This window comes from Lampetra fluviatilis, chromosome 46 (genome assembly GCF_964198595.1).
Source record: "Lampetra fluviatilis chromosome 46, kcLamFluv1.1, whole genome shotgun sequence".
NCBI classification, from domain to species: Eukaryota; Metazoa; Chordata; class Hyperoartia; order Petromyzontiformes; family Petromyzontidae; genus Lampetra; species Lampetra fluviatilis.
This window is the reverse complement of record NC_136320.1, coordinates 3,950,380-3,969,029: the sequence shown is the minus strand read 5'-3', so window position 1 is coordinate 3,969,029 and position 18,650 is coordinate 3,950,380. Positions and strand designations below refer to the sequence as shown.

General features: G+C 52.4%; 1 protein-coding gene across 4 annotated transcripts in view; it reads left to right on the top strand.

The window, feature by feature from the left end:
* Nucleotides 1-17,509, top strand: part of LOC144947680 (uncharacterized) — a 239,799-nt gene extending 222,290 nt beyond the window's left edge. For all 4 annotated transcript variants that reach the window (XM_078876952.1, XM_078876955.1, XM_078876954.1 and 1 more), the window contains 4 exons: nt 1,803-7,527; nt 8,381-8,538; nt 11,565-11,603; nt 12,979-17,509. In XM_078876952.1, coding sequence (XP_078733078.1) covers nt 1,803-7,527; nt 8,381-8,538; nt 11,565-11,603; nt 12,979-13,074 — 6,018 coding nt within the window. In that variant the 3' untranslated portion in view covers nt 13,075-17,509. The remainder of the gene's footprint in view (nt 1-1,802; nt 7,528-8,380; nt 8,539-11,564; nt 11,604-12,978) is intronic.
* The last annotated feature ends 1,141 nt before the right edge of the window (nt 17,510-18,650 follow it).

Here is an 18,650-nt window from a genome sequence, read left to right as displayed (position 1 = left end):
TTAGACCACACCAGTGTGTTCTCGATAGTGACTCTCCGCAGCTGCCGATTCGCCGCAGTGGCGTGAGCACTGCGGCGCTTTGAGTGTGGTGTTGGTGGAAGGGTACTGCCCGTGGACTGGTTGCCCAGCGCGGTTTGTTTAATTCACCTCCATCACGCAGCCCTGCGCAGTTCGCAAACACTGAGGTGCGTATAGATTCAGGAGTTTTCAGCCAATTAATCAGCGATTACACGTGGATGGAAAACCGAAGGGCCCCCTAAAAAACCAACGCGTGCGACGAGGCAACACTCTTATCCCATACAGATAGAACAGACGATGTTAGTCAACAATTGCCGTACGACCTTTTCCTGGCGAGCCAGGGTACCTCCTCGACGCCCACGGGGAAGGGAGTTTCGAACCATCTCTGTGCGATCCGCCAACCCTCGCTGCTGCCTCCACAGCGCCGCGTTACAGGCAGCCCACGTGGAGCAGCGTAGCCACCAGGACTAAATCCGTGGAGCTCTGAAGCTCTTTCTCACAGATGTCCAGCAGAGACATCGCTCCAGAGGGCCCATCGGCTGCTGAACTAACAACGCGATTTCGTGAATGTTTATCGAGAGATAGGCATTTTTTGTCTGTTGATTCTGAAAAAAATCCCATAATCTCCCACGACGGGACGTCATACACCTTATAAATGCTACTGTAGTTTACTGGAATTTGCGCAGATTAGGTTGTTCTTTTTCCTTGCTGGTTTAGCATGATTGCACATTTATCAGAGTCGTTTTAATGTCTACAACCCCTTGTTTTCTTTGCATCTGCTCGTGTTTTATTCCATACGAGCAGATCCACAACAAAATTATCTCAATCCATTGCCATATGCAGATAAAGGGTATCATTGCCTACTAGGCCACGTAAGTGGCTGTCCTACGAATAGAATTTCCTCTACTGGCTGAGGGCTACTCGGAGAGACTGCCACTCCAGTGCCCATTGGAGCAGGGAGACATTTATGTGCTTGATTGGACGGCTACTTATGCCTGACACGTGTTAGCCCTGCGGATCGACCCCTCAACGTGACGTTGGGCGTGTTGTGAGTTTAATTCCTCGTCAAGGGGTTAGTCAGCTGACCATATGCCAATGGCGTCGATCAAATGGAGCATTACGACAAATCAACAGTGGAGGTTTTGCGCATGGCTATATGGACTCTTTTTATCTTGTGTTTTTAAATGCATTTCAACTGTATTCAATGCACTGTGTGTGTGTACACTGTGTGTGTGTGCCTGTGTGTTTTGTGGGGAGCGGTATTGTAGTGGTTAGCGCGCTGCGCTATGAACCCGGCGACCCGAGTTCGATTCCCGCTCACGGCCAACACCAGTGACGATTATTTGAACCGGTATTGGGCCTCTCCTAGGTCGACTCGGCCTTAAATGAGTATCTGGTGTGTAAACATCGCCACTAGGGAGACGAAGGCGGTCGGACGTGGTGCTGGCCACCCACCATGTACCGTTCCAGCCTTCGTAGGTGCTCGCTTACAGCACTTGCCCCAACAGTCAGTTAGAGGCTATACGGGGGATCTTTGTCTTTGTTTTGCCTGGGTGTTTGGGTGCCTGTGTGTGCTGGTGCCAATGTACGTAATTGTTTTCTCAGATCATTTGGTTATAAATACTTTATACTTTTTAATATTTAATATCTTGTTTATCGACTCTTGCTCCCGTGTCTGTCTGCTGGTCGAGAGTCACCCTTGAGAAAGCGCTGTATAGCTCAGTGGGCTATTTACTCTGATAATAAACTTCTGATTCTGTGCGCGCGTGCGCTGGTGTTTACAGAGATCAACTCGGTCGCTGTCTCCCCGGAATGAGCTGGGAGTGAGACCGGACGCTTCCAGAGCCGGCGCCGCACGCCAAGAGACGATGGAGGGAAGCCCCACGCACCCGGACGCCACATCCTCCTCCGAGCCTCGACCCCAACTCCCCGCCACCGTCGCCGCCGCGCCGTCCGTTGACGCAGCTTGGCCAAACGGAGGCGCGGCCGCCACCTCGCCCTCTCCCAGACTCCTCAACGGGCTCGACTTTGCCGAGGACACGGTGCTGGTGGCGAAACAAATAATGGTCACCGACGACGACGACGAATGCGACCGGGAAGACGGTGCCGCTCTCACTGCGGACGTCGCGGCGGCGGGGGGCGACGCGCAGACGACGCGCGCTCGCGGCACGCCGCCCAAGCCAGCCGCTCGAGTCGGGGACGAGACGCGGCTCCCTGGCCCCGGGCCTCTCGCCAGGGCGGCCGGTGCGGGGGGCCGGTCCTCGGAGGCCCGCTTCGAGATCAAAGCCTGCAAGGAGGAGCGGAAGCCCTCGAAGCTGTTTTCCGACGACGACGATGATGGCGGCGGTCACTCCGAGGGCGGCTACCGTCTCTGCCGCGAGGACCGGCGCGACGAGGAGAAGCAGGGGCTGGAGATGGAACGGCAGGCGCTGATTCGGAGCCAGGCCAAGCGCAGCGTGGCGGGCTCGCTGTCGGGCGGCGTCGCGTCGGTGGCTCGCGCGTGGAACCCCCCGCAGGAGGCCACGCTGGAAGACACGCTGCACGAGTCGCAGCTCGAGTCGCTCCGACGCTACCAGGAGCGGAAACAAAAGCAGCAGCGGCGTTGGGGCGGCCACGCCGCGACCGCCGAGCAGCGGCCAAAGACGGCGGAAGGGACGGAGCCGGATGCGGCGTCGCCGCCGTACAGGAAGCAGGTCACCAAGAGCGTGTCTCAGCCCGCCATCTCGGCGGCCGTGGCGCCGCAGCCGCAGCCGCGGGTGAAGAACGAGAACGTGGAAGTGGCCCCGGTGGACTTTGCCATGGCGCGTCGGCAGTTCCTGATGATGGAGAGGGCCAGCCACCTGCAGTCGTCGCTGCCGTACCCGATCCGGCGCAGGGCCAGCGTGGACCAGTCGCTCACGCCGCAGTCGCTGGGCTCCATCCCGCCGTCGCCCCGCACCGCGTCCCCGCAGTCGCCGCGCTCCACCTCGCAGTCGCCCATCTTCCCCGCGCACGCCGCGCAGCGCCCGCAGGTGTCTCCCAGCTTCATCTTCTCGCACGCCAGCTTGCCGCCGAGCCACGCGCCGGGCTTTCTCCCCGCGCACTCCGCCAACGCGGCGCAGCAGCAGCAGCAGCAGCTGCAGCGGTCGCCGGGCTCCACGCCCCCGCCGGGCTCCCCTCGGCCCCCGCAATGCTCCGCTCGGCCCGCGACGCCCGAGCCGCCCGCCGTGGTTGCCACCCACGCCACGCTGCCCTCGCCGCAGTCGCCCGGCTTCGTGTCGCTGGCCACCGGCTTGCTGCCGACGCAGTTTCCGGGCTTTGCGCTCGCACGGCCCGCCAAGTCGGTGGCCGAGGCCGCGGTGCAAACGGACACGGAGGAGCTGTCGGAGGAGCGGGGGCGCGGGGGGCGGCCTCCTGCGACGGAGCCGTCGAGGGCGGAGGCCGCGGGCGACGAGTCCGAGGGGAGGGCACTGGAGCGAGACGTGGGAGTTGAAGCGGTGGTGGGGCAGGTGGCGAGCGCTGAATGCGCGAGAAGCGAGTCGGGTGAGCGAGAAGCACCGGGGAAAGAAGAGCCGGAAGGGGGGGTGCGTGTGGAACCCGTGATGATGGCTTCTGTGGACGCAATTAAGGAATTGGACGTGGAGAATCGGGATGTTGCGGACAATTCTTCGCAGCAGAATGCGCAGGAATGTCAGGCCGGGATTGATGCAGAGAGCAGGCCCACGGCTTCAACCTGCGGTGATATTGAAATGGATAACGCTGACCAGACTAAAGAACCAACCGTGAGCACTGAACCGTCGCTCAAATCATTGTATGACTCGGTGGATAATGAAAAGAAAATAATATCGCCGCAGGGTGCAGCCGCGGGCGACGAGCAATGTGAATCGACTTTGGGGCCCGCGGTGTTGAATCGCGAGGTCGGCGCTCTGCACGTGACGAACGGCGCGTGTGACGGCGAGGGAAAGAAGACAACGGGCCTCGAGGCGCTTCTACCGGCGACGGCCGCTAGCGCGCCAGAGGCTGGGCAACTTCCGAGCGAGGGGGATTGCGCTGAGCTGCCCTCGAAGCATAGCGAGCCGCGCGAAGAAGCCGCGGTCTTGAGCGACGCGCAGGAGAGAGCAGATAACGCAGCTCCAAAAAGCAGTGGAGTTAATGTTGCGGATAAGCCCACTGAGCCGCCCGGATCTAGTACAGAACTGTCAGATGGGCAGGCAAATAAGGAGCAGTTGTTGGATGCAATAAGGCAGGAAGACAATACCACCGGCATCACCTGCGTGGAGGAATGCATGGCAGAAGCGGCAGAAGGTGGAAACAAAACCCATGTAGGCGAGAGGCCGGAAGGTACCATGTGTCTCCCAGACGGCCTTGCGAACGTAGAGCTGTCGTTGGAGAAGGATCCGGGATCTCTCGCTTTTCCGCAGACGCAAGATGGTCTGGACGATTCCTCCGCTAAAGTGAGCGGCGAGGCCGGCAGAGAAGACTGCGTCGTGGGGCAGGAGGCCGTGGAGATTGAGATCGTCGATGGGGAGGCAGGAGACGATGCCGCAACGGGCGATGCTGACAGTGAATCGGATCGCCTGTCGGAAAGCCGTGGAGGCTCTGCTCTGAAGTTTTCTGATCTGGAGGAGGATGGCGGCGGCAGCGGCGGCGGCGTCGAGAGATTCGCGGACGTCGACGACGGACGGGAGAGCGTGGAAGCCGTTGCCGCGGAGATGGTTCGGGCCATGGTGGCCAAGGCGGTGGAGATGATGAACGCCACCGCGAATTCGGAAGATAACCGCGACGGCAAAACGTTTGAGGTCGCCGCGGCGGAGGCAGAGTGGGAACCCACGACGGAGGACTACACGCTCGCGTCCGAATCATCCGAGAGTTTGCTCGCGGGCCAAGCCTCCCTCGACGCGTCCGAGTCCGCCGATTGCTTCAGTGGCGTCGCGGACAGGGAGTCCATGGGGGTTATCGTGATCGGTTCGGTGAACGCCGTCGGGCCAAAGGGGGAGGTGAGGGTGTTGGACGAGGCCCTGGTTTTCGCCACGGGCGAGTTCGACTCCGGGGTGGAGAGCGTTGCCACCAAGACTCCCGATGGCGACAACAACACCCTGGGCTTGACCTCGACGGAGCTCAGCTTGGCGAGCGACTTCTGTGACACGACGAACGAAACGCCGAGCATCTCGGCGGACGTCACTCCGGACGCGGAGAAGATGCCGATGCTGTTCATTTCCGTCAGCGACGAGAACAACCAGATCATTGAGCAGGAGATGATCGTGTCGTCGCTGCTCGACGAGCAGCGTAAGCACGCAACGGGCCGGAAGGCTCCGTCGGACGAAACGGCGGAGCCCGTGACGAGGACGGGATCTGTCGAAGTGAAGGCATCGTCCCCCGGCTTTCAAAACGTCAACGGCAGCGACGAGAGCCTGAACGAGGATTTTGGAGTGGATGAACTTCAGATTGAGGATGTAGTGAAAGATTTGCAGGACACGGTCGCGTTCGAAGAAGGTAGGCAGGCAGATGTTGAAAGAAGTTTGGCTCAGGGTGACAAGCGCGTGGACGTAGTGGCGCCTTCGGTTGAAGAACACACGCAAGTTGACCCTGGGACACCATCGGTTGAAGAAGTCGAGCAGGTGAATGTTGTGATGCCTTTGGTTGTAGCACACACGCAAGTTGACCATGAGACACCTTCAATTGAAGAAGGCAAGCAGGTGAATGTTGAGACACCTTCAGTTGAAGAATGCGAGCAGGTGAATGTTGAGGCACCTTTAGTTGAAGAACACACGCAAGTTGACCCTGAGACACCTTTAGTTGCAGAAGGCGAGCAAGTGAATGTTGAGACACCGTCAGTTGAAGAAGGCAAGCAGGTGAATGTTGAGACACCTTCAGTTGAAGAAGGCGAGCAAGTGAATGTTGAGACACCGTCAGTTGAAGATGACAAGCAGGTGAATGTTGAGACACCTTCAGTTGAAGAAGGCGAGCAAGTGAATGTTGAGACACCGTCAGTTGAAGATGACAAGCAGGTGAATGTTGAGACACCTTCAGTTGAAGAAGGCAAGCAGGTGAATGTTGAGGCACCTTCAGTTGAAGAACACACGCAAGTTGACCCTGAGACACCTTCACTTGCAGAAGGCGAGCAAGTGAATGTTGAGACTCCTTCGGTTGAAGATAGCAAGCAGTTGGGCCATGAGACACTTTCTGCTGCAGAAGACAAGCGAGTGAACATCGAGACATCTTTGGTTGAAGGCAGCAGGCAGAACGACATTGCGAAACCTTCAGTTGCATCAAGTATCGAAGCGGAGCAATCCACCGATATTGACGTGTCCGTGCAGGAAAGAGACCCTGTCGCATCGTCCCCAGAGCAACAAACACCTAAGCCTTGCGCCGACGAGAAAGACCAAGACGGCGAAGAGAAGTCGACGGACCGAGACAACGAAATCAACCTCCGGAAGGAGCGAGTGGAGATGTGCAAAGGAAACGCATCAATGCCGGACGAGTGGCGGAAGAACGTTGCCTCGCCCACCGAACCGGGCGGAGCGAGGCGGGGCGTCGCGATCGTCGTCATCGTCGAGAATTCCACCGACCCAGACGACGAAACAAACCGAGAGGGTGAGAGGCCCGAGCTCTTGGCCGACGCGGCGCCGCCGGACGACGAGGATGGTGCTGCGGTCGGTTCGGAGGCGGCATGGCCGCGGGACCGGGACGCGGCGGCGTCGATGCGTGAGCTGGTCACACCGCCGACCCCGCCTCCCTCGGAGGCGTCCGTCACCGAAACCGCAGTGCAGACGGACGCGGAGGACTTTCCCGATGAGCTCGAGGGGTTCGAGTCGTCGCTGGGCCTGGCGTACGCCTACGCGGCCATGAACGACTTCGACGTCGGCGCCTGGCGCGCCGCCAACGAGGCGGCGGACCGTGCACCGGAAGCGGAAAGCCAACCGGCGGACTCGCGTTCCGCGGGGGGCCCGGGAGAATTCCACGAAGCGACGGCGGAGGTTGTGACTTCGGCGACGTTGGAAGAGAGGCAGGAGGAGGAGGTGGTGGTGGGAGAAAAAGTTCTTCGAGAAAGAGCTTTGCGGCAGTCCGCGCCCGAAGACGTCGTCTCCGTGGAGGACAGGCCCGCAGACGCGTCCGCCGGGCCCTCGGAGAACGGTCACGCGGCAGAGGACGACGAGGTGGCGGCGGCGGCGGCCGAGAGGGGCGGCGAGGAGCACGAGGCGGGCGAACCTCACGAGGACAAGGCGGGGGGCGACGAGGTGGACTCGGCTCGGCCGGCGCAGCATCCCCAGGGGCCCTGCTTCCGCCTCCGCCCGCGCAAGCAGAACACGCTGTCGATGATCGAGCAGGAGATCCGCGAGTCGCAGGAGCGCGAGGAGGAGCTCCGGGCCCAGAGGCGCAGCCTCTACAGCTCCGACGACGGCTCCTGCCCCTCCCCGTCACCGCCGCCGGCGGCATCGCCGGCGCCGGACGAGGCCACGAAGGGCCCGGCCACCGAGGCCGCTCCTAAACCCACGGCCGAGGCGTCACAACAGCACAAGACCGGGCCAGGTACGGAGGGCGGAGGGGGGGGGGCCAGGGGCAACATAACAGCAGTGGTGGAAGTTCCACATTCCTATGGTTGGGGCTGTTATGTGTCTATGTATGTCAGTCCACAGTCCAAGCACTTTCTCTTTCATGAGTCCATCACTGGGAAAGCAGTGGGGTCTATCAAGTTTGCTAATTAATTAGGCATGCAATGATGCATCCAATTAAAAGTTCACGCTACATGCTCTTCAAACCGATCCCGCAGGCCTGGTGGGTTCCTTTGGCTCCTGGATGGGATTCAAATGCACAACCTTACAAGTTGTGAGCCGAGCACCCAAAGTAGAGTACATGCCACTTGTCTGAATTAAATATCATCATCAGCAGTCATGGTCAATCCACTGCTGGATTGGTCGTTACCTTCGGTAAAATCATCATAAAAACAGCATTCTTCATTGTTAACATCATCATCACAACCAGGGTTCCGGCGCGTTGCCCCGTGAACCCCCGGTGACCTCATTTCTGTTCGTGGCCATGGCTGAACGGCGCAGGTGAGCCATCTCTGAACCGGTCCTCTTCACCAACGCGCACTGACCAGCGTGGTCAAGTATCGTCGCACACCCCCACGACCGACACTTAATCTGCACCTCCCGATCGGCGCGGTTGACTACGTACGGCGCCAAAGAAGTTCAACACACGTACATAAATATGGCGTGTTGACCACGGGGCTATGCATATTATGCTTATTAAGGTCTGCAGACAAGTCGTTGTTAATATTAATTGACATCATTTCCACGTTTAGGGTCAAAATCTCCGCGACGCTGATGATGAAGTCTCCTCCCCTGTCCTCTCTCTCTCTCTCTCTACTATGACGACGCAGGGAGGATCGAGCGAGTGAAGCCCGCCACCGCACGCACCCTGGAAGAGGCAGAAGAGCAGGCCCCCGCCGAGTCGGACAAACGTGGCAAGGGTCTCATGCAGTCCCTGGTCAAAGACTACGACAAGGTGAAGCTTCGCGACAAGAAGGAAGACCCCTTGGTGAGTCTAGATTTGAAGCTTTCGTGACTGCAAGGATTCATATTCTTGGGTTTTTTCGGTAAAGTCACGTAGGTAAAAATTTTTTAAATAAAATTAATAAAAGTAAAATAAAATAAAAATCACGACGTTTTCGGAGGCAACACAAGCTACCGTCTTCAGGTGGAACCGTCACAGCACGCTTGCTGTATCAAGTAAATGACTTTACCGAAAAAAACCAAGAATATGAACCCTTGGTGAGTGTACACAACAACAACACAACAACAACGACAACAACATCAGCAGCCGCCACCATTCGCCAAGATTCATAATGATGTGTTCGTTCTCTGGTGTCTTTTCTTAGGAAGCCACTTGGAGCTATGCACTTTTAAATCTATATTGACAACTCATTTCTTTGGAACTGCTTGTTGTTGTGTTTAGTTTGTTGTCCTTCCCCCGCACCTCCGTTCAGCCCGGTTGGCTACGAACGGTGTGTCTGACTGGAGAGCGCTTTACGTCTCATCTCATCTCAAACATTTTCAAAGGGCGCCCCCAGAAGCAGCTGTCCCCGTGGGCACAAGGTCACTCGGCACCTGGCCTGCACACAGGCATGAGTCTGCCGGAAGGGGGTGATGATTAATTGCTTGTTGCGTGCCATCCCCAATTGATCAATTTGCGGGTAATTTTTTTATTTGGCAAATTTGTAACCCGATGCCCATGATGTTACGGGATCTCTTAAAGTTCACCGTGAAGCGGACAGTGCGTGTTCCATGTTTATTACACCCTCAGTAATAACCAGGGCAGCCACCGGTTTTTCGAACCACGATCCTCTAACAAACGTTGAACGTGCTCCCGCTGGGCCACGTCACCGCCCCACGTGATGGTGACATGATGTCACCCCAACATTTGTGTCACACTCGGTGTACTTTCAGGCGACGTGAAGTATCCCAAGAGCTCGCTGGCAGGTCACGTGACACACGGACGCATCAAAATCCTCACGCAAACTTTGGTTTTACGGGTGGCCAAATTGAGTCTGCGGAAACGCATGTCGCTGGGGTGAAAAAAAATCGACATTTCCTGATCTCAGCGGTGCCGATGAGTAACAGAGGTGTAACGAAGCGTCGTTTCACGATACGAAAGAATCGGTGATGACACATTCACATACGTTGTGAGTACTGGATGCTTATAGCCCTGCAAGTAGGCAACGGTAGTCGCCACGTTATTAAAAACGAACCGATTCTTCGATCAACTTGTCACCATGAACCGAGAGAGGGGAGTGAAACCATGACACCCATCTCTTGCACGTTCAAAGTTTGGAGGCGGGGAGGGGGGGGGTTCTCCGGAACGATGGTGGCACCGCATGAATTTAAAAAACGCAACAAACACGCGTCTCACACCGAGCGCATCGGGGCCCCTCCGTCATCTGTGTGGCCGGTGTGCGCGCAACTCCCAACACTCACAAGCCGCGCCACCCACCTACTGGCCGGAATCAATATTGACCGCCCGTGTATATTCACACGTTGTTCGAAACCTCTAGCAAATAAGAGGGGTGGCGAACATTGTTCTTGAATGATAAACCAAACAATTGCTATACTCTTAAGGTTCTTTCGGTAAAGTCACGTGGGTGAAAAATAAAATAAAAATAAATAAAAGTAAATTAAATCACGACGTTTCGATTGCAACACAAGCAATCATCAGGTGTGACAACCACAGCAAGACAATTTTTACTGAAGTGGGAGAGATGCTGGCAATCGAAACGTCGTGATTTAATTTACTTTTATTAATTATTATTTTTTATAAAATGTTTCACCTACGTGACTTTCCCGAAAGAACCAAACAGTATGGATCCTTGCAGTCACGAAAACTTCAAATCTAGAACAAACAATTGCTGTGTCCTTTCTGGCCTTAACTATTTGAGGTGTTAATGTGTTCAAACGCCAAATAGACACCAATTACAAGGCACAGCGCTTGCGGTAAAACGCGTTAACAAATGCGGTTTTACAATGTACGCAGTTGCCTTGAAACTGATTGGCCTGTACCAGAGGCAGCCTTTTTCATGGCACTATCTCACCAGTGCTATAGACTAAAGGATGCCAAAAAGACGAGCAGTACAAGGACAATGCGAACACCAAAGCATGATAAGCTCGGCTTAAGCGGTTATAGCTATGAGACACTTTCGCCAGTATTATTCCAATACTGAGAAATCATTTGGGAGGGTGGTGGTGGGGGGGGGGCGGTCCATTTCTAAAGTTCCACGTTTCTAATGAGTCGGGGTGGGGGGGTGTAACGATTCTCCTCTCGTCATTTTCAATGCAAGAATCACCTGTGTGGTGACTGTATTGCCTCTAGTGGCTGCCAGGGTCACATGCACGCGAAGCAATTGCAACAACACACGCGAAGTTAAACGAAAGTTACTCTTTGGTTCTCATCGGTAAAGTCACGTAGATGAAAAATAAAAAGAATAATACAAAATAATATAATGAAAATAACGATTTTTTTCTCATTCTTATTTTTATTGTTTTTATCTACGTGACTTTACCGAAAGAACCAAAGAGTATGGATCCTTGCAGTCACGAAAACTTCAAATCTAGAATTCAACGAAAGTTGTTTGCGCACAACAACACGATTCAACGCACCTCCGATTAGCACGGTCGGCTACGTATGGTGCGAAAGAAGTTCCACATACGTACGTACATACAGAGGTGGCAGTGGTGGCTTGGGGAGGCCTTCATCCAGCAGTGGATTGACCATGGCTGCTGCTGCTGATGATGATATTTAATTCAGACAAGTGGCACGTAGTCTGCTTTGGGTGCTCAGCTCACAACTTGTAAGGTTGTGCATTTGAATCCCATCCAGGAGCCAGCGGAACCCACCAGGCCTGCGGGATCGGTTTAACGAGCACGTACCGTGAACTTAAAATTGAATGCATTGTTGCATGCCTAATTAATGAGCAAACTTCATGGACCCCTCTGCTTTTCCAGTGATGGACTCATGAAAGAGAAAGTGCTTAGACTGTGGACTGACGGTGTTTGTGGTTTGTTGTGTTCCAGTATGCTGGAATCCTTGCTGCGGATGAAGTTGCGTCAGAGGTACCGTAGACTTCTCAGCATTGCTCAGTGAATGACATTTTCTGTACCTGAAGGAACAGGTGACCTTTGAGATTGAGGTCGTAGTGAAAAGGTTTGTCGGACACGGCTGCGTTAGAAGAAGCCAAGCAGGAGAACATTGAGATGCCTGGGATGCAGGATGGGCCTGGATATGGAAGTTTGGAATAATGGGTTCTTGAACCCATCTGTACGGATCTTTGAATATCAAACGCCTTGGTGTGTTCTGGATACTCCAGTTTCCTTCCATATGCAAGACGCTTCTTAGGATGAAATAATCCAAACAACCCAATGCAGGATTTTTCCGGAAAAAAATCTCAATAGCACTTTTCTGTCTGAGACTTACTTTCAGGAGGGCCTTGCAACGGAATGTTTGGCCCTTTTTTTAAAGGATTAGTTTCCCCCTAGAAGAATCGGAATTGGATTCTTTATTTAGACTGAAGGAGGAATCCGATGAGCTATGAAGCTCTTTTTCGCAGATGTCCAGTATGGGCATGGGGTCAGCACAATCGGCAGGACCCAGAGAGAACCTGCACATAGGTGAAGACAGCAGCCACAAACCCATGAGGGCTTGTTTAGAACCCACTTGCTGTACTCCCATCTCCTGGTTGTCAGAAACTTGGCAGTCTGATGATGATGCCTGAGTGACCCACCTACCGCCAAAGCAATGAGTTGCGCACATGCGCCACCATGCCAAGAAATTCTAAACAATTTTTTTTATTTAGAAAACTATTATTTAATTTTACTAGTTAAGCCCCACTGAGCTATATAGCTGTCTTTTAGAAGCGACCTGACCAAAAAGTATAGCTCAACGAAACGGCTCATCACGTGGAAATGTACAGCAGCCAATCACTCTAAACACACGTTTTTAAATGAGGATGGAAAAACCGGAGGACCCGGAGAAAAATCCACGGCGACCACGGGGAGAGAGACACGCAAACTCCAAACACGCAAACTCCAATTAGACAGCAGGCATCGTCATGGTCGGGGTCGAACCCACGACCTCCTGTATACCAGGCGAGGTAGTTAACAGCTTGCCACCGTGGTTTGCCAGCAGCTTGGCAGTCACACGCACGTGATGATTCCTGAGTGATCCACCTACCCCCTACCGCCAAAGCGATGAGTTGCCACACGCGCGCCACCACGCCATGAAATTTCCAAATTAGTCGAGAATGAGACGGTCAAAAGCAGTGGCGCGATGTCGGCCAAGGAACACAAAACGCCCGAGCAGAGCGCCCACGGAGACGGAACGATGAAATCGGCTCGCGCTCAGGTGTTTACGTAGATTGTTACATCGTGAGATGGGTGAGAGATGGCGGTGGCCTTGCGTGGGATTGACACCGGGCGTTTGTGCTGCCAGGTGGTGGAGGTGACGCGGGTGACTCGGAGGAAAAGCGCCAAGGCCATGCGATGGGAGGCCGGGATCTACACGAACCACGCCGAGGATGAAGATTGATGGCGCAGCCTTAAGCGCGATGGGGTCTTTGCGTTGGACCCAAACTGGATGGCGCTGTGTGTGCGTGCGTGTGTGTGCGTAATCGTTTTTTGTCAGTTTGGGCCTCACATTAAGGCTGCGGCTGAATATTTTTCCCCTAAATGTTTCATGACCAAGTACAAGCGAGCCGGAGCCATTCGACATCCAAACAGGACCTTAACTGGGCCGCAGTGAGCTTAGAGGCCTCGCCTCCCTCCCAATATCTCCTACCGCACTCCACCATCGTATCTCCAACCGCATGTGTTTTGTGCATCAGAGGAGTTGAGCTGCAAATGACTCCAATCTTCTTCTTCTTTCGTACAGCCGATGTAGATGCAGAACGACAACTACAATTTCGCATTCAGGTTGTCAGGAGCAGCGGGAGTGGTGTATTGCGATGATGTCTCCTTCCAATTATCTGCGATTGTCCGAGAATTTTTCACTGTGGGCAAGCGGAGTAAGATAGCAAATCACCCCGCAGATAATAAGGATCCGTTACATTGGTCTCGCCACATTGCCACGGATAAAAGAGTTTTCCTGCACAATCCTTCATTCTCCCTCTTGTCTTCTAGGACCCAATTAGCAACCAACGTGGGCTGTGCTGGGCAGATCTGTTAGGTGATGTTCTGGGCAATGGCGTGGGTCAGGAAGTGGGCCAAATATGACGTTGTTGTCTTCAGCGCGTTTCGTGCGAGCGAAAGTTATGCTGGTCCACGTTCGCTCAAAACTTTTTATTTTTATTCATTATAATTTATATAACCGGTTGGATGGCGCTATTACAGAGTGCTCGGCTCACAGTCGGGCGGTATTAGGTTCAAATTTTAGAGTAGATCAAACGCGTACCACATTACAATAAGTCAGGAGTGGTCGCCCTTTGAAAATAGTTTTCCTCACCATGGGAAATGCGGAATTTCCACTTCTGCCTTTGGGCTGTCAACAGATACGAGCACTGCACCGCACGGATTACGTTTTTTTTTACATTGTTGATAGTTTTCATTGTATTTGAGTGGCACCTGCGACTGGCACCGTCACGCACTCCTCATCTGGTGACCGTAACACGATGGCTGGTGCCGGGTCGGCCCCACGAAAGGGATTGGCAGCACCATTTTTTTTTTTTCAGAGTGTGGCAATGGCGCACGTGTGTAGCACGCTTAGCGATGACACTGGTCCACTGTTTGGAAAACATGGAACTATGGGAATGTGTAAGGACCGAGAACAGGTGAGGCGTAGGCGGCTCCGAACTGGCCAGCAAAAACAAATACATTCAACGACCTGTCTGCCGTGAGTGCACTCAGCACGCAAGCAAGTACGTTTAGAACGCTCTGCGAGGTTGCGCGAGGCTTGACGACCACTGAGGTTTCGCATCGACATTTCGCGTTGACATTTTCAGAGTTGCAAACGATGCATATTCATAGTAACGATGGATGAATATCGTTTCGGTTGCATTTTTGTTGTCAGAAACTAAAGGAGCCGCGTCAGATCGACCGCTGCTGCGGAGACCCGGGGATAGGAATGGGGCCTTTGCTAGGAAGGGGACCGCCTGAGGAAGGGGACTCGCTTCGGGGGAGGGGTTTGCCGCGCTATACTTTGTTTTTTATTTTATCCGGGTGATGGCTCTTCTTTAGACTTCTGAACAAAACCTTAGAAACCAAAAAAACTCCTGGAGAGACCAGACTCGATGACCACTGAGCACATTGCAGCGAGCGACACCTGCAGAAAATGGCAGCGTTCATGTTTATTGCAGGGCGCGCCGTTCTGTGTGGAGCGTGCCACTCGTGTGAAGGTGGAGATATTTCGGTAGTCTTAGGTTTTTTCGGTAAAGTCACGTAGGTAAAAATAAATAATAAAAATAAATAATGAAAATAATAATATAAATAAAATACTTTTTTATAATAAAAAACATTTAATTTTAAAAATAAAATGATTATTTCATTCTTATTATTATTTATATTATTGTTATTATTTACTTGTATTATTTATTTTCACCTACGTGACTTTACCGAAAAAACCCAAGAGTATGAATCCTTGCAGTCACGAAAGCTTCAAATCTAGAGATATTTCGGTAGCCCCTTGCGTAGGGAAATGTAATGGAAGGGGGAGCATCGTCGCCAGAGGAGGTGTTTGTATCTGACACGTGCCCCATTAGCGACGGGATGTTTAAACAGCACAAATACTTTGCCACAAGCAAAAAAAAAACTTTATGTACAGAAAATTACTTTTTGGGTGGCCGGTAAACGACGCGCAACATTGGGACAAAGTTGGCATGTGAGCGGGACCCAACGTTGGCCCAACGTTCGTTGTTTACCGGCTAACCGTGTTTGAACACTACACGCTACAGTTGTCTAACGGCAAGTTCGTTTGACATAGTTTTAACCCGTGGACAGCTCGCACAGTTTGTCTGCTTGCGTTTTATTTGGAGAGAAAAAATAAAACGTGTCCCAGTACACGGTCAGTGTTCTTTTGTTGTTAAAGTTTAAATGTGCTTTCATACGTAGACTAGCTCGGTGTGTCTTGTAGACTCCTTAATATTTGAGGTCGGTTTAACTCATCTGCTAAAGTAGAGATTATGACAAGTGGCGCTTGTGTCTGGTCTTGGGCGAGACAAAAAAAAATATTGAATACACGTGGTGGTGAAACACCAAAGCCCCATGGCTGGTCACCACAGACTCGCACATCATCCGGAAACACTGCACATTTTGCTACATTGTACTGGTAGATGGTAGAACTCCTCTTGTCCACGATACTGTGGGAAACGAACGACGCAGATCCCATTATCCGCGTGGTTATCTGCGAATTTACTCTCGTTTATTTGCAAGGGGGTTGTGGAGAATCATGGATAATAGGTTCGGCGGATAATAGTTTTTGCAAACGCCCCTTTGGCTCTTGCGAGTAATAATAGTCGCGGTGGCGAGATGTTAACTACCTCGCCTGGTATGCAGGAGCTCGTGGGTTTGAACACGACCCTGGCGCCTGTATATTTGGAGTCTGCGTGTTTACCCGTAGTCGCGTGGATTTTCCTCCGGGTCCTCTGGTTTTTCCCTCCACATTTAGAACCAACATGCGTTTCGACTATTTGGCTGCTATAAATTTCCACGTGATAAGACACTTCGTTGAGCTATCATTTGTGGCCAAGTCCGATTTAAAAAAAAAAAGCTATGTAGCTCAGTGGACCCTTACCCGGTCAAATAAAAACAAATTGGTTTAAGTTTATATAGTCGCGGATAAAAGGAGTTGCACTCCGTGTAGCGCAGTTTCGTTCTGTGTAAGCGTCGCTTTCTGATCAAAATGTAGTACGAACCCCAGCGCGCATCAGCAGAAACCACAGTGGGGAATTCGCGATGAGTTTTTGACGACGCGTGTATCAAACACGGGTTGCGTAGTTTTATCTTTTGCAGTGGAACACACGGTCATGAACGCGTTGACAAAATGTGGTTTTCACATTCTCACGTTTGTCTTCACAAATATTTAATTGTCAAACAAATCTGTATTTTATCTGTCATTGCTGACTGCACCTTCGGTAAAAACCTTGCCAAAGTGAAACTTAAGAAAAAAAAATAGTATTTAAAGAGCAACTCCATCCAGTTATTTAATTGGCAATAAGTCCTCCGAACCAGCAAATGTACTTTTGAAACTGCAGAGGGCAGTAGTGCGTAGGGCTGAGCGGTTGTCCTATTCTTTGGTTCTTTCGGTAAAGTCTATCTACGTGACTTTACCGAAAGAACCAAAGAATATGAATTCCTGCAGTGACGAAAGTTTCAGTCAAAAGCTGAGCGGTTTTTGCCGTGCAGCTGTCGCCCCCCCCCCCCCCCCCCCATGTGTTTATCGGGTCGTGCCGCGTGTTGCTCTGCGCGGTGTCCCGCGACGTTTCGCGCCACGTTCCCTCCAAAGCGGCTCCCGGGGTAGTGGGGAACGCGCCGGTCGGGACGCTCCGCGCACAGCGGCGTGGAGACGACCCCGTGCTCGCGAGATGACATCGGGGAGCGACGCAGAGAGAGCTGCAGCAGCGGGCACCGTCTTACGACGTTTAAGAGGTGTGACACAAAAAACCGTGGCTTTCGCTGAGAATGAACGGAACATTGTTGGGCCTTCTAAAATGTTAGTTTAATTTCACCTATATCCTACCTTAAATGTCCCCCCCTCCCCCCTGTAAATTTTAAATGAATTGCCTGTAACTGTAAATATTTATGTCATGTTTGTTGTGAGCACGCAGTGGAGATTCGGACGGCGAAGGGGGGGGAGATTGGCGTCTTGCACGATGGCCTGCATCTGAATTGCTCGGAAGTTGCGGATGGTTTAACGCTACCTAATGCATCGTCGTAGCATCCCATGCCCTCAGAGACCCCTCCTGATGCTTCCCCTGGTCGAAATAAGTTACGTAAATAACAGTTATGCAGTAAATGCATTTTTTAAAAATGAAATAAAAATGAATTAAAAACAACATTTGCGTTGCAGACTTCGCTGGGTTTTTTGTAGATATACACACAACGTAGTGGGTTTACAGAGGCCAGTGAAGTGTTAAATATTCCGCCACGTTCCACGCGGTGTGGGAAGGGCATCATCCAGCAGGACATGGAATGCTATCACCAGCCATGTCACGGACGTTCCTCCGTGGAGGTGAACAAACGTTGCTTTCACGTCTCCAGAACCAGTGTTCCCCACGATGTCGATAACGGCCCTGCAAGAGGACACCAGGCTTCTACTTTGCGAGTTCGTTCCGTCTCCCTGTGCCACCCCTCTAGTACCGTGGCTCTTCATCGCAAGGCCCAGCGGGCCACTGGCGGCCCTGGTGGCCGTTAGTGTGGCCCCTGACTTGCGCCCCGACACTACACAAAGAGTGAAAACACCACCACCATCATCATCATCGTCGTGCTGCTGTCAACACCAGTGCCGAATTATCCTAGTAGCAACAGTAGTTACTGCAACATGTAGCTACTACATATGTAGTTGTAGCTACGGGCCCCGCACTTTCAAGGGCCCCGCTCTAAATGCTTTTAAGCTATCAATTCAGGTTCAGTGATTCTGCACTTGCTCTATTACTATAGTACTATATCGCCTTCAACTTTTATGGACGACCGGGTGTTTAAGGTTAGCGATTTGTCGTATTATATGGCCGTATAGCAAATGAAAAAAAAACAATTACTTTACTATGCAAGTTAAAAGTTTGTGTTTGAATATTTGTGGGTTTTTTTATATTTAGGGCCCCTTTTCAACATTTGCTACAGGTCCCGCGCTAGCTTCATCCGGCACTGGTCAACCCCCGGTGGTTTCAAATGTGTGGCGGCCCTCACACTGACGATGTCTTATTCTTAGTTTTTTTCGGTAAAGTCACGTAGGTAAAAAATTAAAATTATTTAAAATAAAATAAAAATCACGACGTTTCGGAGGCAACACAAGCTTCTGTCTTCAGGTGGAACCGTCAGAGCACGATTGCTGTATTTGCTGTATAAATTCGAAGAAAACAGTCCTTGTATATATACTGATTGAGGGTGGGAGGAGCCAAGGTAGGCCCTGAATATAATTTTTGTGAGGTTCGGTGCGGCTAAAGCACGCTGTTAGGA